The sequence below is a fragment of the Periplaneta americana genome, chromosome 2 (genome assembly GCF_040183065.1).
Source record: "Periplaneta americana isolate PAMFEO1 chromosome 2, P.americana_PAMFEO1_priV1, whole genome shotgun sequence".
Classification (NCBI taxonomy): Eukaryota; Metazoa; Arthropoda; class Insecta; order Blattodea; family Blattidae; genus Periplaneta; species Periplaneta americana.
The window spans coordinates 144303832-144323243 of NC_091118.1; the positions used below are offsets into that span (position 1 = coordinate 144303832).

The window sequence follows — 19412 nt, forward strand, 5'->3', positions numbered from 1 at the left end:
TGGATGTGTATATAACAGTTGACAAAATAGATAAAAGTTCAGTCTGGCATAAATAACTGTGGCGATTCAAGGCTGCTTGACATTCGAGAGTTGATCACTCCCGATATCTTGAAAGTTCGCTTAAGTAGTCAACGACCGTAGGTACTACTGTCGTGCGTGTTGTCGGCTTTGCGGGCGCAGTTACTCTTGCTTTCTCGATCGTTGTTCAACTCTAGTTCAGACCCGGAGGCATCTCTTGTGAGATAAACAAAATATACTCCAGCAAGCCGATAAAAATCAGAGAAAGTGATAAAGTTAAGCTTAATTAAAATACAGCTTTAAAACACACTTTGGTTCCGCGGACTCCGCGTTATGCCATGCTGTCAGAACTGAACCGATGTCTCAGAAAGCACTGAGTAGCAAACAAATACGTAACACCAAAACACAGGCTATATTCAATTAAAAAATAAGAGTTATCCTAATTTTTAGTCTGGGACCCTCTGTACACAATTAAGCATCTCACAGAATTTAGGAGATACGTAATTAATAATATTACCTGATCCAGCAATTCTTCGTCTTCTTGGTTTTCAGCCAATGCTGGGTTTAAATGAAAACTCTTTTTGTTAGACAGATGCCTTGGAGAAATGAACCTATCACCAATCTGAGGAATGGTAGCCGTGTAGTGTGGACCAGTGAACTGCAAGAACATCTCTTAGACCTATTGAAAAACAACGACATTTAATATGACCAAATTAAAATGTTATGTACAGTAGTGGCAAAAAAAAAAACCAGACCGACCCTTGTAGCTGATTTCAGAGTCTTGTTCACTCCAGAGCACGACAGACTGGTAACTAAGACTTTCGTGGTTCGAATCCTGCCTGGGAAAGAAACTTTTTTTGTTCCTCATTCAAATTTATTCCCAATACTTTTAGATTGCAGCGATATTTTACTACTTAATTAACTTATTATTCCCAGAACATGAATTTTACCAGCAATAGAAAAGTATTGGGAATAAATTTGAATAAGGAACACAAAAAAGTTTCCTTCCCAGGCAGGATTCGAACCACATGGATGTAACACTGCAAGAAACATGCCCCCGAAAATACCTTTATTAAATGATCATATTTCGATATAATATATCACGGTCAAGCTATAACGGGGGGAGGAGGTAAATGATGTCCCCCATAACCCCGTTATATGGGAATTCTATGATTTTGCTTTGCCCTGCCAAGGAAACGATTCTCTCTCCGCCTATAGTTACATTTCTTCGGATTAAATTTCTGCACATTTGAAGAACAAAACTAAAATTATTTCAATCATTTAATATCATAATACACTGCTCTCTTAAACTGACCGAGCATATTGGGAATGAAATCAGTGGCGGTTTCTCAAAACATGTTACGAAATATTTCACAAAAAATAATTTTTATTTCGAAAAGGAAGAAAAAACGAGCAAAATTGTATTACACTTTTTTGTATATAAAAATAACCCCCTGAAATTATTGACATTACTTATGATTCAATCTGTATAATGAGAAATTCTATACGGCGACATCAAAACGAAGACAGACGACTGCAATGACGACGGCCATGAAGAAAACTACGACAGCATGACGTCGACTTAAATAACAAAAAAATCTATACGATGATAAATGTAAATCAACTTAATGGTTGGAAACTGACAATATATATAATTACAAAGGAAACACAGTACCAAGAACAACTCTAACTACAGTAAGGCCGGGAGCCACTAGCCACCGTCACCAGTGGCTGCCACAAGCTGCAGAGACTCAGCGCAGACACAACGTTCGTAGTGCCTGTCCGGTAGAGTTGGGTCGATTCGTGAACGAATCGTTCATTCGAACGACTAATAATAAAGAATCGTAAGAATCGATTCGTGGTATCAACGAATCGTCGTTCAAAAGAATAGTAACGAATTGACATGGTATCGTAACCCACGATTCTATTTCCTTGTTTGATGTAACCTGTCAACGGACATTTCTGAACCGTGCCGAATACTCCCGAGCGAGAGTGAAATCAAAATACTGCATTTGTTAAGTATGGAAAATAATGAACATAAACCTGAAATTTGCATAGTTAAATAGAGACGTAATGCAAAAAATGTACTTCGTAATAAGGTTCAGTTCATAAATTATAATTTAGAAACATTATCTTGGGTAATTTTATAGACTAATGGAGGTCATGCTGAATGGTTCCAGCCAATGAGCAAGAGACAATCATTTGTCTCGCCTCTTATGCCATCTATGCGAGAGATGTAGAACGTTTTTGTTTTACGCGTGGTTTGCAAAGGAAAGTGTCCTGTAAGTCGTCCGTTGACGAATCGTTGGAATCGCAGAGTAGGAAGAATCGTGAACGAATCGTTAGAATCGATTCGTAATGTATGATTGAATCGTTGGAATCGACTTCTGAAAAAGAATCGTGTTGCCCAACTCTACTGTCCGGACCACACACTACGGTAGTGGCCATGTCCCACTGCTTGTGGCTGCCTTCGACCACAGTTTATCCCGCGAAAAAGCAATCACTCGCGTCCGCCACACCATTCCTAGCTCCCTTCTTCTTCTTCTTCTTCTTCTTCTTCTTCTTCTTCTTCTTCTTCTTCTTCTTCTTCTTCTTCTTCTCCTCCTCCTCCTCCTCCTTCTTCTCCTCCTCCTTCTTCCATAGCACTACAGCCCTGGGTGGGCTTTGGCTTCTCTCACAATAGATTTGGAATGAATGGGGCCGTCTATTGCATATCTTACAATGTAGTATTAATATGTTACATTTTATTGATGAACGTTTTCGGCATATTTATGCCATCTTCAGATCTTAAAACTGTCTTTATACATACTTAATATTATGCCACATTGATTAAATGCAATACATAACTAACAAACAACGAAATCATAATTACCGTAATTATGATTTCGTTGTTAGTTATGAATTGCATTTAATCAATGTGGCATAATATTATGTATAATGACAACTTGTAAGATCTGAAGATGGCATAAATATGCCGAAAACGTTAATCAATAAAATGTAACATATTAATACTACATTGTAAGATAAGCAATAGACGGCCCCATTCATTCCAAACCTATTGTATTTCTGCTTATCGGTTAAAACTACCAACAAAATGAAAATTCTCTCACAATCCTCGACAATCACTTCTCTGCTGCGCCATTTCTTTCCATCTTCTAATTCCCATACTCCTCAAATCCATTTCCACGTCTTGAAACCATCGTCTCCTTGGCCTTCCTTTCTTTCCGATTTCTATTATTTCATTGTTAAACAGGTATTTTGGTATCCTATCATTCTGCAACCTTTCTACATGATCCAGCCAACCAGCCTCAAGGATTTACAATGCATCACCAGATCCTCTCTTTTTAGACCTAATACTCCATATTCCACTCTTACATATTAGTCCATATATACTCCTGATTATTTTTCTTTCAAATCTTAGTAGAGCATTTACTGTATATCATCTTTATTCAATGTCCAGGATTCAGCTGAGTATCCTACAACAGGTCAAATCAGGTTTTATACAATCCCTTCTCACCACCTCACATAATAATTCACTGAATGTTGTCAAACTCATTCGAAAATACTTTAAAAAATTATCTTCGTTGTCTAACTCCTCGAAAGGGGTAACGAAATGGCTATGTTCTCTGCGAGTTCTCAATATTGGATGTACCAAAAAACTGTGCTGACTTTGTCTACGTTCCCGTATTATTAGTACTGCGACCATTGCTTCCATATCATATCTGAGTCTATTTTGCTACTGATGGGGCAGTTGGAGAAAGTGTCTACATAAAGTGGTCGTGTTTAGTCACAGGTGGTAGTCACCAGTGGCGGTGGCTTCCAGTGGTCATGTTTTGCCACAAGTGGCTATTGGCTCCGTTTGCGCCCGGCCTAAGTTTACACATACAGTGGAGCCTCAATTTGTAGGCAGTTCGATTTCACTATTTCAGGTTCTTATTGTATATCGTAATTTTTACCAACAGAGACTCGAGGCAATTTCGTAAATTAGATTCTAAGAATGTAACAAACATGTATATTTTAAAATAAATAAATTTATTGCGGTTGAATTTAAACATCTGATAAATAAATGAACGATTATTAGGAAAATTTTCAAACTTTTGTGATATCTTTTTGATGGAAGAATTTTGCACTCTAGGGAATTAAAAAAATACTCATAAATAAAATAAAGTTAATTATTGCTTGTAATACCGCATAAAATATACTTCCTTTATGTATCACAGTGTATACTGAGCCTTTTGAGAGAGCAAAGAGAGCATAATCTGTCCATTGTTTATAGTTGGTCTTTTTACTGTTTTTCTATTTTCAAGAACTGAACTGGAAACAGTATCAAAATCACTGTTGCCAGTAATAGCCTACTCTTTGGTATGGACAGTTCTACAGCTAAACTTCCCACACTTTCAACCTTCTTCAGACTCTCTATCACAGCGAACATAGTTTTCATCGAGTACGAATTTCTTTTTTCTTTTGAGCATGATTGCGCTCAATACGAAACACCCGACCATTACCAAGAGACAACTGTACACTTCGTTCACTCACTCCCCACTCCCTAATGCCTTATAAGTAGGGCTTGGATTTTGAAGACTTAAAAGTTAGTATTGCAACGTAGTATAGTTCAAGCTAAGAAAACATTCCCTCTATCTCAGGTAGAATCTTCGTTATCACTAGGTACTTTGTTACGCCTGGTGAACATTGGCTCCGAAATCTATTCACAATTTTTCGACAATAAACGTGAACAAAAGTAAGATTACAGTACCCTCCCCACAGGTAACACAATCTGTGGCGCGGTTTACACAAGAAACCATTCTTTTCATTTGAAATACCATGTGTTGAGGAAAGACTCTGAATTCCAAAGAAGTGTAAACCAGACGCTTACCTTACATATTCTAACACAACTAATTATATATACTCACTGTCATTTTTAACTTTTAGGTCTTCAAAATCCGAAGCTCTACTTATAAGGATAAACGAGACATTTTCTCTGCCTACTCAGGTGTCGAGCAGGCAACCCCCCCCCCCCTTCGTTTCTAGGCCAGCCCCCTCCGTGCGTCGGGGAATGCTATGGAATGATGACGAAATGGAAAAATGGTGACGGAATGATGTAAATACCTAATATGAGGAAAACGAGAGAAACCCAAACTGTGACTCTGTCCGCCACAAGTATCACTATGGATTTTTCAATAAAAAATCCCAGAGCTGACCAGGACTCGAACCCGAGCCGTCTGACCACTCAATCATCGCAAGGGTTAACCACGTGCTTAGTACTCTGTACTGTTCGTAGTGCACAACTGTTAAAAAATAAATGGTGCCTCCTTTTAATATAATTCTTGTGTAGAATTACCAAGGAATTTTTTTAAAGAGATTTTGACTACATCTTGAGCTCTTGCTTAGTTCTTTGAGACGTTTCGTTCTTTTCAGATTCTTTTATAATCATCAGCACAAAGTGAAACAACACTACAGCAGTTTATATGCCATTAATAACATAGTATATATACACTGAATATACGATACGCTATGTGATCTGTAGTGTAATCTTGAATACAAGTGCACATCGATATACGTAATAGCTTCAGTGAACCACGCAGTCTTCCCGCATGCACAGGTACTGTGTGTCTACAGTACATTGTTTAATAATAATAATAATAATAATAATAATAATAATAATAATAATAATAATAATAATAATAATAATGGTTTATTTAACCTGGCAGAGTTAAGGCCATACGGCCTTCTCTAACACTCAACCAGTGTACCTGTGTGTGTAAGTCAGTGAACAACAGGAATACCACTTGGATTTAATAACAATAACGAAGTATATAGGCTATTTAAAGGCAGATTATATATAATAAAAGATAATTTTTGCTAGTGATAGACGGAACTAAAAAAAATAATCAGGAGCTAGCCTCTTTATTTTCAGAACCGGTTTTGTTAACATTATGTGTGAGTCTAGTGACAGCGGTGACCAAAACTCGAGCTGCAGTGATTACATGCGACAGACAGCCTATGAAGTAAGGAGACGGAGGAAAGGCACTTTGCATAAAAACTACAACCAGTGGTGGTTCCTGTACTAACATCTTGATCAATCCCGCGGATAAAAATCTCAAGCTTTGCTGTATCAGTAATGTCACTGCTGTCATCAAGAGCCAGTGAATAATATAAGATTTTTTTCTTTTTTTTTTTAACCCTCCTCTTGAATACAGTTAGGAATTTTCTAAATTCTTCTCTCGTTATTTGGTGAGAAATTCGTACTTTTTCAAAATTAAAAACTTCTTATGGACATGTTATTTAAGCTATTTTAATCATTACACTTTTGAGAAATTCTGTTCTATTAAAAGGCTTTAGAGCACGAGATATTCAAATTCTTACATTTATTTATCTCGTCTTTCTCTTCCTGGCTATGATTTAAGACATATCAATTTCTGGCATTCAATAGTTCGTTGGCACATAATATTGAATCAGTTTTTCTACCCAGTACAATATTAATATTAAATGAATAACTAATAAATAGTTATCTTCATCTAAAGATTAAGAAGATTAAAACTGAGATAAAACCTAATAATTTTATCCTTCTAGGGAGAAGATCTAAAAATATAAATATTGATGCACGTACAGAAGAATTATAGAAACACATATTTAGTTGTCAGTAATAATAATAATAATAATAATAATAATAATAAATCTGTAGCCGAAATTTTTCTGGTAATTTTCGATTTTCCAAAAATAATTGGTCCTAACATATATAATTAACCACCCTGAAACCGAAAATCGCTTTTTTGAAATTTATTGTTTGTATGTCTGTCTGTCTGTCTGTCTGTATGTTTGTTACCTTTTCACGCGATAATGGCTGAACGGATTTCGATGAAAATTGGAATATAAATTAAGTTCGTCGTAACTTAGATTATAGGCTATATGGCATTCAAAATACATTATTTAAAAGGGGGGTTATAAGGGGGCCTGAATTAAATAAATCGAAATATCTCGTTTATTATTGATTTTTATGAAAAATGTTACATAACAAACATTTCTTTAAAAATCATTTCCGATAAGTTTTATTCTTTGAAAAATTTTGATAGAACTGATATTTAATGAGATAAATGAATTTTAAAATTAAAATAACTGCCATCTAAGGCCGTGTAATGAAATATATAAATGACTTCGTCTATAAGGGGCCTTGGTCAACAAAAATCGAAAGCTATGAAAGATAGCCTACAGAAAATGTTTCTGTGTTTGTATGAAGCAATATCGGAAGCTAAATTAACCGATTTGTATAATTAATTATTATTTCACCATTGGAAAGTGTAGTTTCTCTGTATGGACATAATGCTATAATGTTATTACAGTAACTTCTGAGTGAATTGAGGACAGGTAAGATTAAAATAGCTTCTTATGCACAGAAAACTCGATAGGTTATTCTGTATATTCATTTCCTGTATTTCTTATAATAATGTTTATGAACAAATTCATTTTTATCTCAGAGAATTAACGAACGAGAGTGTATTGATTTAGTATGCAGTAATAGTATAGCTTAGCAATCCATTATTTTATAATTCAAATTTTAACTATGCTCAATTGAATCGTGTTAAAATACATAAAATACATATGCAATAAATGCAATGCAAAAAATTTGGGTAATGAGCCAAGGAGATTATGTTGCGCTGTTGTAAAAGTTGTTCCTCCTGAGATTCAAGAGCGCCCACAACAAATTAAAAACTTTCTAATTCGAGTACATCCGTTATCAACACACTTTTTCATAATATAATATAATATAATATAATATAATATAATATAATATAATATAATATAATATAATATAATATAATATAATATAATATAATATAATATAAACATAATAATAAATCTGTAGCCAAAAATTTTCTGTTAATTTTCGCTTTTCCAAAAATAATTGGTAATAACAATTAAGAAACATGTTAAAGGAATTGTCATTGCACCAAATTAGTGATCTCTGGATCAAAATGATCGCATTGTAATATTTTAAATACAATTTAAATTAAGTAACATATTAAACGATTTATCCTTCTATCAAACACGAATGTTCCCTGGATCAAATGTCCTATTTTAATTATGTAATTACTTTATATTTATTTCTAACGGGTGCAGCGGAGCGCACGGGTACAGCTAGTAAATAAATAAATAAATACATTATTATTATTATTATTATTATTATTATTATTATTATTATTATTATTATTATTATTATTATTATGACTATGTGCTGTACGAGTCTCTACAATTTACAACAAATGACTATAAACATTTTAAGCGTTTCAAATAAAAATGTTTTCATTTTTTCTGATAAAATACATTTTCTTCTTTCCTAAAGAGTGCTCGCTACCAATTTCTTCTATTGCAGCACTCATTTTCAACCGCCTAGCTTTGTTTTGTTTACGTATGAATGAACAGCAGATCTGAAGTAGCGTTGGATGACGTCAAGCTATACTCTATACATACTGCACCTACAGTGTTGCGAGTTGCTTGAAAACCCAGGTTCGAGTCCCGGTGCCGGAGAGAATTGTTCTCTGTTCTAGCCATCCTTCATCATAAGCTAATCACAATTCCCGCACCGGAGAACTTAGAAAAATTTAAGTTGAAAGTTTCAGTGTCACGTGCTATAAAAAAAGGCATCTTCTCTCACTACAGTATTAATTTAGCACCAATTAGTAAAATTAAATCCTTGCATTCAATGCATATTAAACTATTAACTACATAGGCGTAACAACTTTCTTACATTTCAAATACACAATGAAGTTTCAGGCCTAAATTTTCTTAACATGTTATATAGGCTAATCTTTAAAACAAATGATCACTACGTAACTAGTTTCAAATCCTGTGAAATTTTTAAAGAGCTCTTTATACACAATTACTTAATTCAACCGGGAAAGTAAATTACATCCGCTCTTAAATGTAATAGTCAGATAAGCAATATTTAATCATTTATTTAAGATTTGTTTTAAGACTAGTTTACTAAATTGATGTTCTCTTCATATGTTAAACAGTGATTATATTTAAATATATCTAAATAATTGTATTTCACTTTATAAATGATAGTTCTAAGTAATTAACTCTTTTGTAGATTTAGATTTATTTGTATTGTCATCAAAATTGATCTTAGTTACGGTGTACCACCACATTTACGTTTACGGGAAGTAATTAACTTAACATTTTATAATGTTTTCAAATAAACTGGTAACTTAGATAAATTTCAATAATAATATTTCACAACGTATTATGATGATGATGATGATTATTATTATTATTATTATTATTATTATTATTATTATTATTATTATTATATTACTATTACTACCATTACTACCATTATTATTATTATTATTATTGTTGTTGTTGTTGTTGTTGTTAGCTCAGTCGGCAGACTCGCTGGGCTGCTGATCCGGAGCTGCGCTCGAGCTTGGGTTGGATCCCCATTTGATCTGATTGCTTGGTTAGTTTTTTCTAGGTTTCCCCCAACTGTTGGGCGGATACCGGGTCTTCTATGGCGAGTCCTAGGTCTCACCTCACTTCATCTTGCCAAAAAATTGTAATCTTGTAAAATTTTGACTTGTTCCACATCTTAAAGCTTCAATGCTAATGCAAGGTTTATTGAATACAATAAATAAAATGAAATGAAATGAAATTGGCCAATCTTCGCTATCTTCCTATAGGCTTACCACACACGGAACTGAAGTTTAATTTGCGTTTTGTTATTGTTAGAGGGGTTAAATGAGGGGATAGCTAAGTGGTATGAGACCAAGGTATGCGAGAAAATTAGTGGGTTAGTTGAGAGGATAGGTAAGTGATGTAATTTTTTTTAGGTGGTTATTTAATGAGTTAATGACGCTGTATCAACTACTAGGTTATATAGCGTCGATGGGATTGGTGATAGCGAGATGATATTTGGCGAGACGAGGCCGAGGATTCCCCATAGATTGCCTGGCATTCACCTTACGGTTGGAGAAAACCTCGGAAAAAACCTAACCAGGTAATCAGCCCAAGCGCGGATCGAACCCGCGCCCGAGCGTAACTTCAGACCGGCAGGCAAGCGCCTTAACCGATTGAGCCACGCCGATGGCCAAGTGACGTGAATCCGAGGAATGTGAGAAGGTTTCAATCTCCCATATGCAATTTTGGGAGATATCGAAGTTTCACATTATAATTATAATTATAATTCATTATTATTGTATTATTATTATTATTATTATTATTATTATTTGTATTAATTATTGTAGACCTGATTGAGTGGAAGAGAAGCCTCAAAGGCCTTAATATTGTACAGGTAAAATAAAATTTATTTGATGCATACCACCTGGTTACCCTAACTTGCTTCATTTAGATAGCCAACAACAGATTTTCTTCAAGAAAATTGCTTCACATGTCATCACAACGAGTTAGATATGGTGTATTTTCACAACTAATTAATAGATGTCATTATGTTAATTGTTTTTAGAACCGCTAAATAAGAGACTCACTTATTCTAAAGCATAAACATAAGTATAATTCAGAAGCTCTGCAATAAAAAAAACTAACTTGTAAGTTAAATTGTGTATACCTTTATCTCAGCAATTCAAAATTCATAATCACAATCAAATTAAATATTCCGAATGTTGGTTTCAGATTAATTTATATACCGGTACTCGTATATTGTTTATTAGAAACTTACAGAACTCTGAGAAGTTTATATCAATTTATATTGTTCTAGAAACCTAATGTCTTACAAAATATTTAAAATGCTTACCTGAATATTGCAGTTTATTATTTAGAGTAAGCGAAGTTGTGATATTTCTTCGATATCTTGCATATATACCTAAGACACGCGGATCATTCCAGGATGAACACAACTTAGGAGTCTGCCTCCACAGCAAAAAACAGACTGAGCGCACGAAGCATCGCTGTAACCAATTACGAGTTTCATACGTCCTTACTGTAAGCAAGTACACCAACCTTTGATAGAGGACTCTGGACAGATTTGGCCTATGATAAAGGGAAAGGGGGGGATGTTAGCCAGAATATACCTTCCGATGTTTTATTAAAATATGTAAGGTCTGCAAGTACACTGTGTTTCAGATTGAAGAATACTACATGAAAATGTAGTATCTAGACTCTTCGTCAACATTTAATTGCATATTCGATGCGGAGTATACAGAGTGATACACGAGGATTTACCGTCTCTTACGGAGCTTATTTCCGAAGACATTCTGAGGAAAAAATGTCATTATAAACACTTGTCCTAATCTCAATGTTTTCAGAATTACACTAATTTGAAGTTGTTTGTCAAATACCATTATTCTTGAATTTTAAGGGTAAAAGAATATTACAGATAAAGAATGAACTATTCAGGAGTATCATTTCTTTAATTAGCTGGTATTGTGAAACTAAAAATAGTTGTGAATTCCATAGTTGCTTCGTACAGAACTTTTTTTCGGTTTTTAACTACAAAATTACATTTTCTTACGCATTTATCACAACAATTGTTACAAACCACTCCACTCTTAGAAATTCTCTAGGACTATACATTAGAATGCATAATTAAACTGTAAAGCATCAAGTTCCTAAAGTCGTATGATTTGTAACAATTTTTGTGATAAGTGCATAAGAATGATGTCATTTTTTGTTAAAAATTGAAAAATGAAATCTGTCCAAAGCATTTAAGAACACATTTTAAGCTTCAGAACACCAGAAAATTAAAGAAATTACACTTCTGAATAGTTCATTCTCCATTTGTAATATTTTTTTACCCGTAAAACTAAAGAAAAAAAAAGATGTTTTACTAACAACTTCAAATTAATGTAACTATGAAAATATTGCGATTAGTACAAATGTTTATATGATATTTTTTGCTCAGAATGTCTTCGGAAATAACCTCCGTAAGGGACGGTAAATCCACGTGACTCACTCTGTAGGTATAACTGTAGTCTACATAAATGTATTTTGAGTACAACTTACATCTGGAATATACCGTACAAATGATTTTAGGTAGGCAGGTCTGTTTCTCGCAAAAGGGCATTGAAGTCAAGACATCCCCTGGAAAGTATAAATTCCTCAACTTTGATATTCGTCAACTCATTGCTTCACCACTGTTATCAAGTACTACTGTATAACTATTTTGGTACGATTTAATGTAATAAACTATCCAGGGAGAGTTAATTTGTAAGCAGATTTTAACACTGTAACATAACATAAAGTTTTATTTTCCTCCGTGATTTAACAACGCTGTATCAACTGCGCGGTCATTGCCGTCGGTAGAATTGATGATCGCAAGATGAGTTAAAGCAGGCGTGTCCAAAGCAATAGCGAGCGCCGAATCACTGCTGAATGCAGCCCACAAGACTTCATTCTACGTTTGAGGAATGGAGCTGGAGAGGTAGCTGATATAAATCACAAAGTGTTGCAGTGGTGGATTACTTCATTTTACTGTTACCGATGGCTATTTATTTATCGAATTATCAACAGTAATCTCACTAGACGTTTTGATTTATCAACAGTAATCTCACTAGAGGTTTTGATTTATCTAGAGAAAATCAAAACTCGAGTGGGATTTAATTGACTATTACACGATTAGAAGAAAGTAGCCTATATAAAGATTATAAGTAACAAAGTACTCCAGTACAATAAAATATTAATTGACTTACGAAAATAAACCTGTCTTCAAATGTATTATTGCACCATTACGCTAGATGGCAGTTACTAGTCAAGTAGACGGTTACTAGTCAAGAAGGCTTTGTTGATTCAGTTTCGTTTTTATTAAAATGCAACATTCCACTTCAGTTATCCGAATCCCAGTAATCAACGTCACTTGACAGACGATTTTCAATAAATCTCAGTATTAAACAATCCATAATATCATATAGCAGAAGCTATAACATAACCTAAATAATATACACAAGTGTTAGAAAAGTTTTAATTAACGACGATGACATAAAAAATAAACATGAATAATTTTAAAAGGGATAATTATTGAATGTACAATTTTCAAATTGGAATGTGGTTGGTGGTTCAATTGATGATGTTATATTGGACATGTGCGTAATAGAAGTGGAACTCGTTGATTTAGGCCTACATGGTGTATTCAACTTATTCAGGATTTCCGAATGAATAATTTTAAAAGGAATAATTATTGAATGCACAATTTTCAAATTTGAATGTGGTTGGTGGTTCAATTGATGATGTTATATTGGACGTGTGCGTAATAGAAGTGGAACTCGTTGATTTAGGCCTACATGGTGTATTCAACCTATTCAGGATTTCCGAATGGTGCTCTTCATTTATTTGTAAATAGGATTTCAGAAGATGCATAGGTATGATCAGTGATTTTTATTAATTCTTGTTCTTGAATGCCAATGCGAGTCATATTTGAAACTGCTGTGCATCGACTGGCGTGGTTTGTAATTTTATATATATATATATATTTTTTTGACGTCCAGACCAACGCAGTTTCAAATGTTGGCAAACAAAGAAACAAATGCTAGGGACGCGATAAAATTAAACAAATGCTAGGGACGCGATAAAATTGTGCGATAAGCAGCCATGATTGGTTGAAATACGTCCTTTCGTACCGTTTTATTGGTCAAAAGTAGTATGACGTAGTAAGAGTGTAATAGTCAACATAAATAATAAATCATCATCCGTGGCGCCACAGCCCTTGAAGGGCCAGGCCGACCAGCCGGCTAATGGCCTCACGTTCACATGCCGAAGCAGAGATACAGTAGACGATCATCCAACCACAATGGAGATGTCGAGTGGTTAGCACGATGATCTACCCAGCCGTTATAGCTGGCTTTCGCAACAGGATTTCGCTACCTATCGTAGCTCCACAAGTGCATCATGGTGCCGGGTGAGCACCGGTTCCATACATAAATAATATATATTTACACAAAATTATTCCATGAAAATATTTCCCTACAGTTACTTTTTAAAATATAACAACCAACAAGTCTGCAAATGAATATAAACATGTTACTCTCTTCAGTAAACCGACGATGTGGCAGATGGGGATTAGAACTTGGAGGAGATGGACCCAGGACAGAATTGAATGGGCTTCCGTTGATCAGCAAGCTCTGGTTCCCCAAAGACTATAAAAAGGGAGAGGGAGAGGGAGAGGGAGAAGGAGAGAGAGAATAAAACAGTGTACCCAAATCACATCTGGTGCCACTTACGAACATGCGCAAAACACCACTGTGCCGTCCACACATCGCGAAAACTAACTAATTTAATAATTTTATATAAAATCATGAGTACAAGAAGAAAGACACAACAGGAGACTTTATTAGCAATAAGGCTTTATTTTCCAATATCAGATTTAAATTTCATGCTGATTAAAACTCATTGTTCACTTTTGTCAATTAGAATTACATAATACAAATACACTGCTACCGATCTAATTAAATTAAAAAGAGCGAATACACTCGTATCTTCCATTGTTGCTGGTGTGCTGTATTAGTTTTGTTTTCAGTACCGCGTTCACTGAAAGCAGACAGGTTTACTACTCCCATGTTCACCCACCAGTGGGTCGCGACCCATAATTTGAGAAACGCTGAGTTAGACAATAATAATAATAATAATAATAATAATAATAATAATAATAATAATAATAATAATAATAGTGTGAATCTACACTTTCTCCAACATTATGGATTATTATTTTATTCTTATATGTAGCACATTGAACATTAATGAATATCATCATGTAGGCCTACAGGTAGACTATTAGGCCTCCTATGGCCTGTTGCGTCTTTTTCAAAATTTATCTCGCTCTTTCCAGCGATCTTCTTCCTCTTGGCTCATACTGTAGAGTTAATTTTGTAATCCGTGTTTCGTGCATATGTCCTGTATCTTGTACCGGTATCTATTTAACTTGGTAATTTTTTTCGTTCCAATAAGCTTTCCATTTTAATATTAATTTATTATGTCTTCATTTTCTTTATTGTCCATGGTGTGTAACTCTCAACATCAGTGGCGCCAAATTATATGGGCCCGTGGGGCCTGATCCCAACTAATAATTTGTCGTCTAATTAATTTATCATCATCATCATCATCATCATCATCATCATCATCATCATCATCATCATCATTTCCTTTTCCATTCTTTCCTGGCTTAGTTACCTCATGAGTGACGCCTTACTGGTGTCATTTATGAGGTACAGTACAAACTGGTCTTCAGACAATTAACTAAATAATAACATGATATGTGATGGTTGCTTATTGAAATCAGTAAATTACAGTAAGTAAAATTTCAATACCGGTAAGTAAAAATGCATTGTTGGTGTGCACTTTATTCATCTCTCCTAAGGATAGTGCTGAAAAGTTACATTTAGAAGATGTTTGTGACGAATTTTTAGGGAGAAACACATTTGCATCACTCCGTGCTACGTAATAGTGAGTCCACTTTCATATTATCAATTTATAGTTAGAAAGAATTCAAGTCCCCAATTTAAAATGTTTATATAAATAATTGTAACATTCTATTTAATTACTAAAAATCGATAATTTTGTGCAGAACAGCTACGCACAAGATAATGCGGAGGTTTTTTTGTATACTATAGTTACTAGTATGAAGGAACAAATTGGTATTTACATAAAGTCCAAAAGACTGTTACCTACAAGTAAATGGAGAATAGCCCCTGGACCTTAGCTATACTAACTACACACATTACAAAATCGTTCTTAGATCTCCATTTAGTTATTTTGATTAACAGACATCAAAATATGTAAAAAAAAAAAATTGTAGGCCTAACTTGAAACTTTAGAATGAGAACCTGTTAGTGTGATTCACCGACATTTTTTTTTTCTCTTAGCTATATATCTATGACTAAGAAGTGATACTTCATATCTACAAAAATGGTCATTTAGTTTAACCATATTATTATTTAAAATAACTACGTTAATATTATGTTCACAAAATTTGACATTTAACTAATATTTTGTCTTTGAATAGAAAATCTTGCAAAGCAGAAATATACATAAAATGTTTGTTTATTTTGAGATAAATTAATTTTTAAAACAGGTTTTTTTGATTCACCTGCAAATTCACAGATACGTGTTATCACTTTTTATCCATCGATATGTAGGAATGGAATATGCAATTACATAAAATTCGTGCTCCATTGATTACTATTTTAGCTCTTCTGAGGCCTTGATGATGATGATGATGATGATGATGATGATGATGATCATCATCATCATCATCATCATCATGATGACGACGACGATCATATATTTTCGCAGTGTCCAGCTCTCATTGCCATAAAGGAATACTGGTAAAACCATTACTTTGTGCAACTTCAATAATGCAATGCGGTATGAAATCAGGGAACTGACCCTGGCTTGCGGAATAAATAACCCTCTCTATTGGGATTAGTATATAGAGGAGCAATTACCATTAGCTCTTGGATGGCAGCCCTGTCATGATCTTGCTCTATGAAAGGCTGGTCAAATTTTCCTAACAGACACTCTTCGAAATAAAGTCTGCCACAGTGAAAAGAAAGGCAAGGCAGATTAAAATAAATAGTTGGGGAAACGATGTGAGTGATTTTAATAAACATAATTCAAAATATTATCACTTACAGAAACTTGGCAGACTTTATTTCTACTATTGAAATTAATATGCTTTTATGTTATGGTATTGTAACAAAATATTTGAAAACTCTACGACTGAACCATCGCCTCTTATCATTATTACTTGTATTTATTATTCTAATATGTTCTGAGGATATAATGAACGGTACCTAGGATTCATTCCTTAAATAACAACACATATTATTATAACTCTCATTATCTTATATTCATTATATTTTTAAAAGTTTTTCGAATCAACAATTAATAAGTTACAAATTTGCTTTGCTAAAATTTCTATGTACACTATATACAATTATTCTTTAAAACAGGAACATGTAACATATTATTAATAGTATTATTCTGAAAAGTCAACAATAAGGAGAGAGAAATAGGAAAGCCCTAAATTCTGCAAAATTAAGTTGTTAGCAATTGTCACAGTATTCAATTTTTTTAATGGGAAGAACAAAATTTCGTTCCAACCATATTTATATCTATTCATATTTTATAATTTAATAAGATGTAAATGTCAAATTAGGTACTAATTCTTTAGGCCACGTTCCCTTTCTTTTTTAGTGCCGATATCTAGAAAGCATAGAAGATCTACTTCCCTGCTTTCTGTATGCCTTTATATCGTGTATACAACACATTAGTTTTTCGAATAAAATATAGTATTTTAAGTATTATTCTGTTACGATGTGTCATATGACGATTATTCTTTTATGCTTGGTAAAATGTAGTGTACCTACACATTATTTCGTTAAATATTATATAATGCGTTTTAGGATATGCTATGAAGTATTCCATATTACTGTGAAATAAAGAAAACTTCATAATTAAATTTGAAAATATATATTAGCAAAAGAAGAAAGGAAAACAAAGAAATTAATATTGAATACCTAAGTTTATATTATATTTAGAATCCGCCATTTTTAACTAGTTATTACTAATAAAATAATAAAGAGAATAAGTTGTAGTCAAAAGACTTATGTAATTCTAATATCTATATATAGAGATATTATTTCTACACCGTTCTATTATCAAATACACTAGAGATATTATTCTGTAAATGAAGTGTATAGTATATCTAACTATTATTACCAGTACCTTAAAGACGAATAAAAATGACGACTGGATTACGCTAGACAATGTACCTGAGTTATAAAATAATCTCCATGACAATTACTAACAACTTTTACGTTAGTATAGGACTAAACATTTCTGCATCAGAGAGACACACTGCACATGGCTACTCCTACTTCATAAATAACAATACAGCATTTTATTAACATTATTGAAATATCTTATCATTTTAAGAGTCTGGTCACTTGTATATCTAGAAATGAAGAACCTTCAAACAGAAAAAAATACTTCCAACAGAAATGGTTAATTACAATATATTGACTCATCATAATATGTGGTGTATTACTTATAATCTATTGCATATTAAGTTTTAACAATAAAAATGATAGTACACGACATAGATGTAGCTTGCTCCAAATGTAATACTGATGCAGTAAAAAAGGGCACAAATAAATGTGCAACTTAAAATATTTTAGAATGAAAATAAACTAATTTATAGTAATATTGTTAAATCAATAAATAAAAGTAATACTGTAATTCTTCTACATACCTATTTTTATTTATTGAATGGTCATAAGCAATACTGTCAGTAACCAAAATGTAATACTGTATTGTGTGTACCTAATATCAGTTACAACTATCGCTAAAGTTCTTTACCAACCATTAGCATTTTCAATCGAAAAACATAATACTTTAATAATTGACTGCTGACCCGATGCCGAGCAATTGGTACTTCACTTAACTTGACCTTGACTGCAGCAGTGTAGTTGCAGATTTCCTGTGATAACAAAGAATTAAAAACGAATTTTGTAAAGAGATTTTCTGAAACCTGTTTCCCTACTAACGTACAATGTATAAAAGAATTCATGAAAGTACTATTTTATTTGAATGATACATAGCCAATTTAAAGGCTTAAGTATTAGTGTATCAATAAATTTTGCTTTTCATTATAATTTTGAATTTCCACTCTAATGAACTTCATCTCAAAATACTTTATGTAATAAATGACATAACGTAACCATTAAAGTTAAAAATGAGCTGAGAAACTGGTGTTACATGATAGGTACAAAAAAAAATTTCTCAAACTTATGCTGTATTATCTTGTTGTAAAGACAGAAAGTAATCATCCTACATATATTGTCATATTGCATATATTTCATATTTTGGAACTCTGAAATTATATTTTAGTTTAGGTGTTCTGAGTTCTTCTTGTTCTTCTGGGTTATAATGAAAGCATAATTTCGAATCATTTTACCACTTGTATTCATAAAATAAAATATCATTAAACGACTTAGTGAGTGTAACACAGGAAGAAAGTAAACAAAGCACAAATATTCGTAATGCTCATGAAAGCCAAGCTCAATCTAATTTTCTTATTTCATTACACATAGACTAATAATTATAATAATACTCATACTTGCACTAAATTGTTTCTAAGGAGAAAAGATTCACGATTGCAAGAGACTAGGTGATCATGAAGAACATTACTACAAAAACAAATGTGCATATAAAATCCTCCAAACATTAATCCTAGGTAATCTAATTCATGGCTTACCATTTCATTTGCGAGATAAATACATTAGAAAAAAATAAAGAAAGCAAGACTAATCTATGTCATCTGTTACTATCTTATCTTTGACAAACTTCAAACTTTCTCCTTTATCATAATTTGGTAACAGTTTTATATTTAATAACCATTTGATGATTATGTTCCATTTCTAGCCCTCTTCCCCAATGATGAATCATACTAC

General features: G+C 33.2%; 1 protein-coding gene across 1 annotated transcript in view; it reads right to left on the bottom strand.

The window, feature by feature from the left end:
• LOC138695305 (protein cortex-like) overlaps positions 1–10930 on the bottom strand; it is a 41641-nt gene extending 30711 nt beyond the window's left edge. The window contains exons 1-2 of the mRNA XM_069819732.1: positions 10766–10930; positions 536–697 (exon numbers count right to left, since the gene is read on the bottom strand). Of these exons, the coding sequence (XP_069675833.1) occupies positions 536–688 (153 nt within the window). The 5' untranslated portion in view covers positions 689–697; positions 10766–10930. The remainder of the gene's footprint in view (positions 1–535; positions 698–10765) is intronic.
• Positions 10931–19412: the final 8482 nt, after the last annotated feature.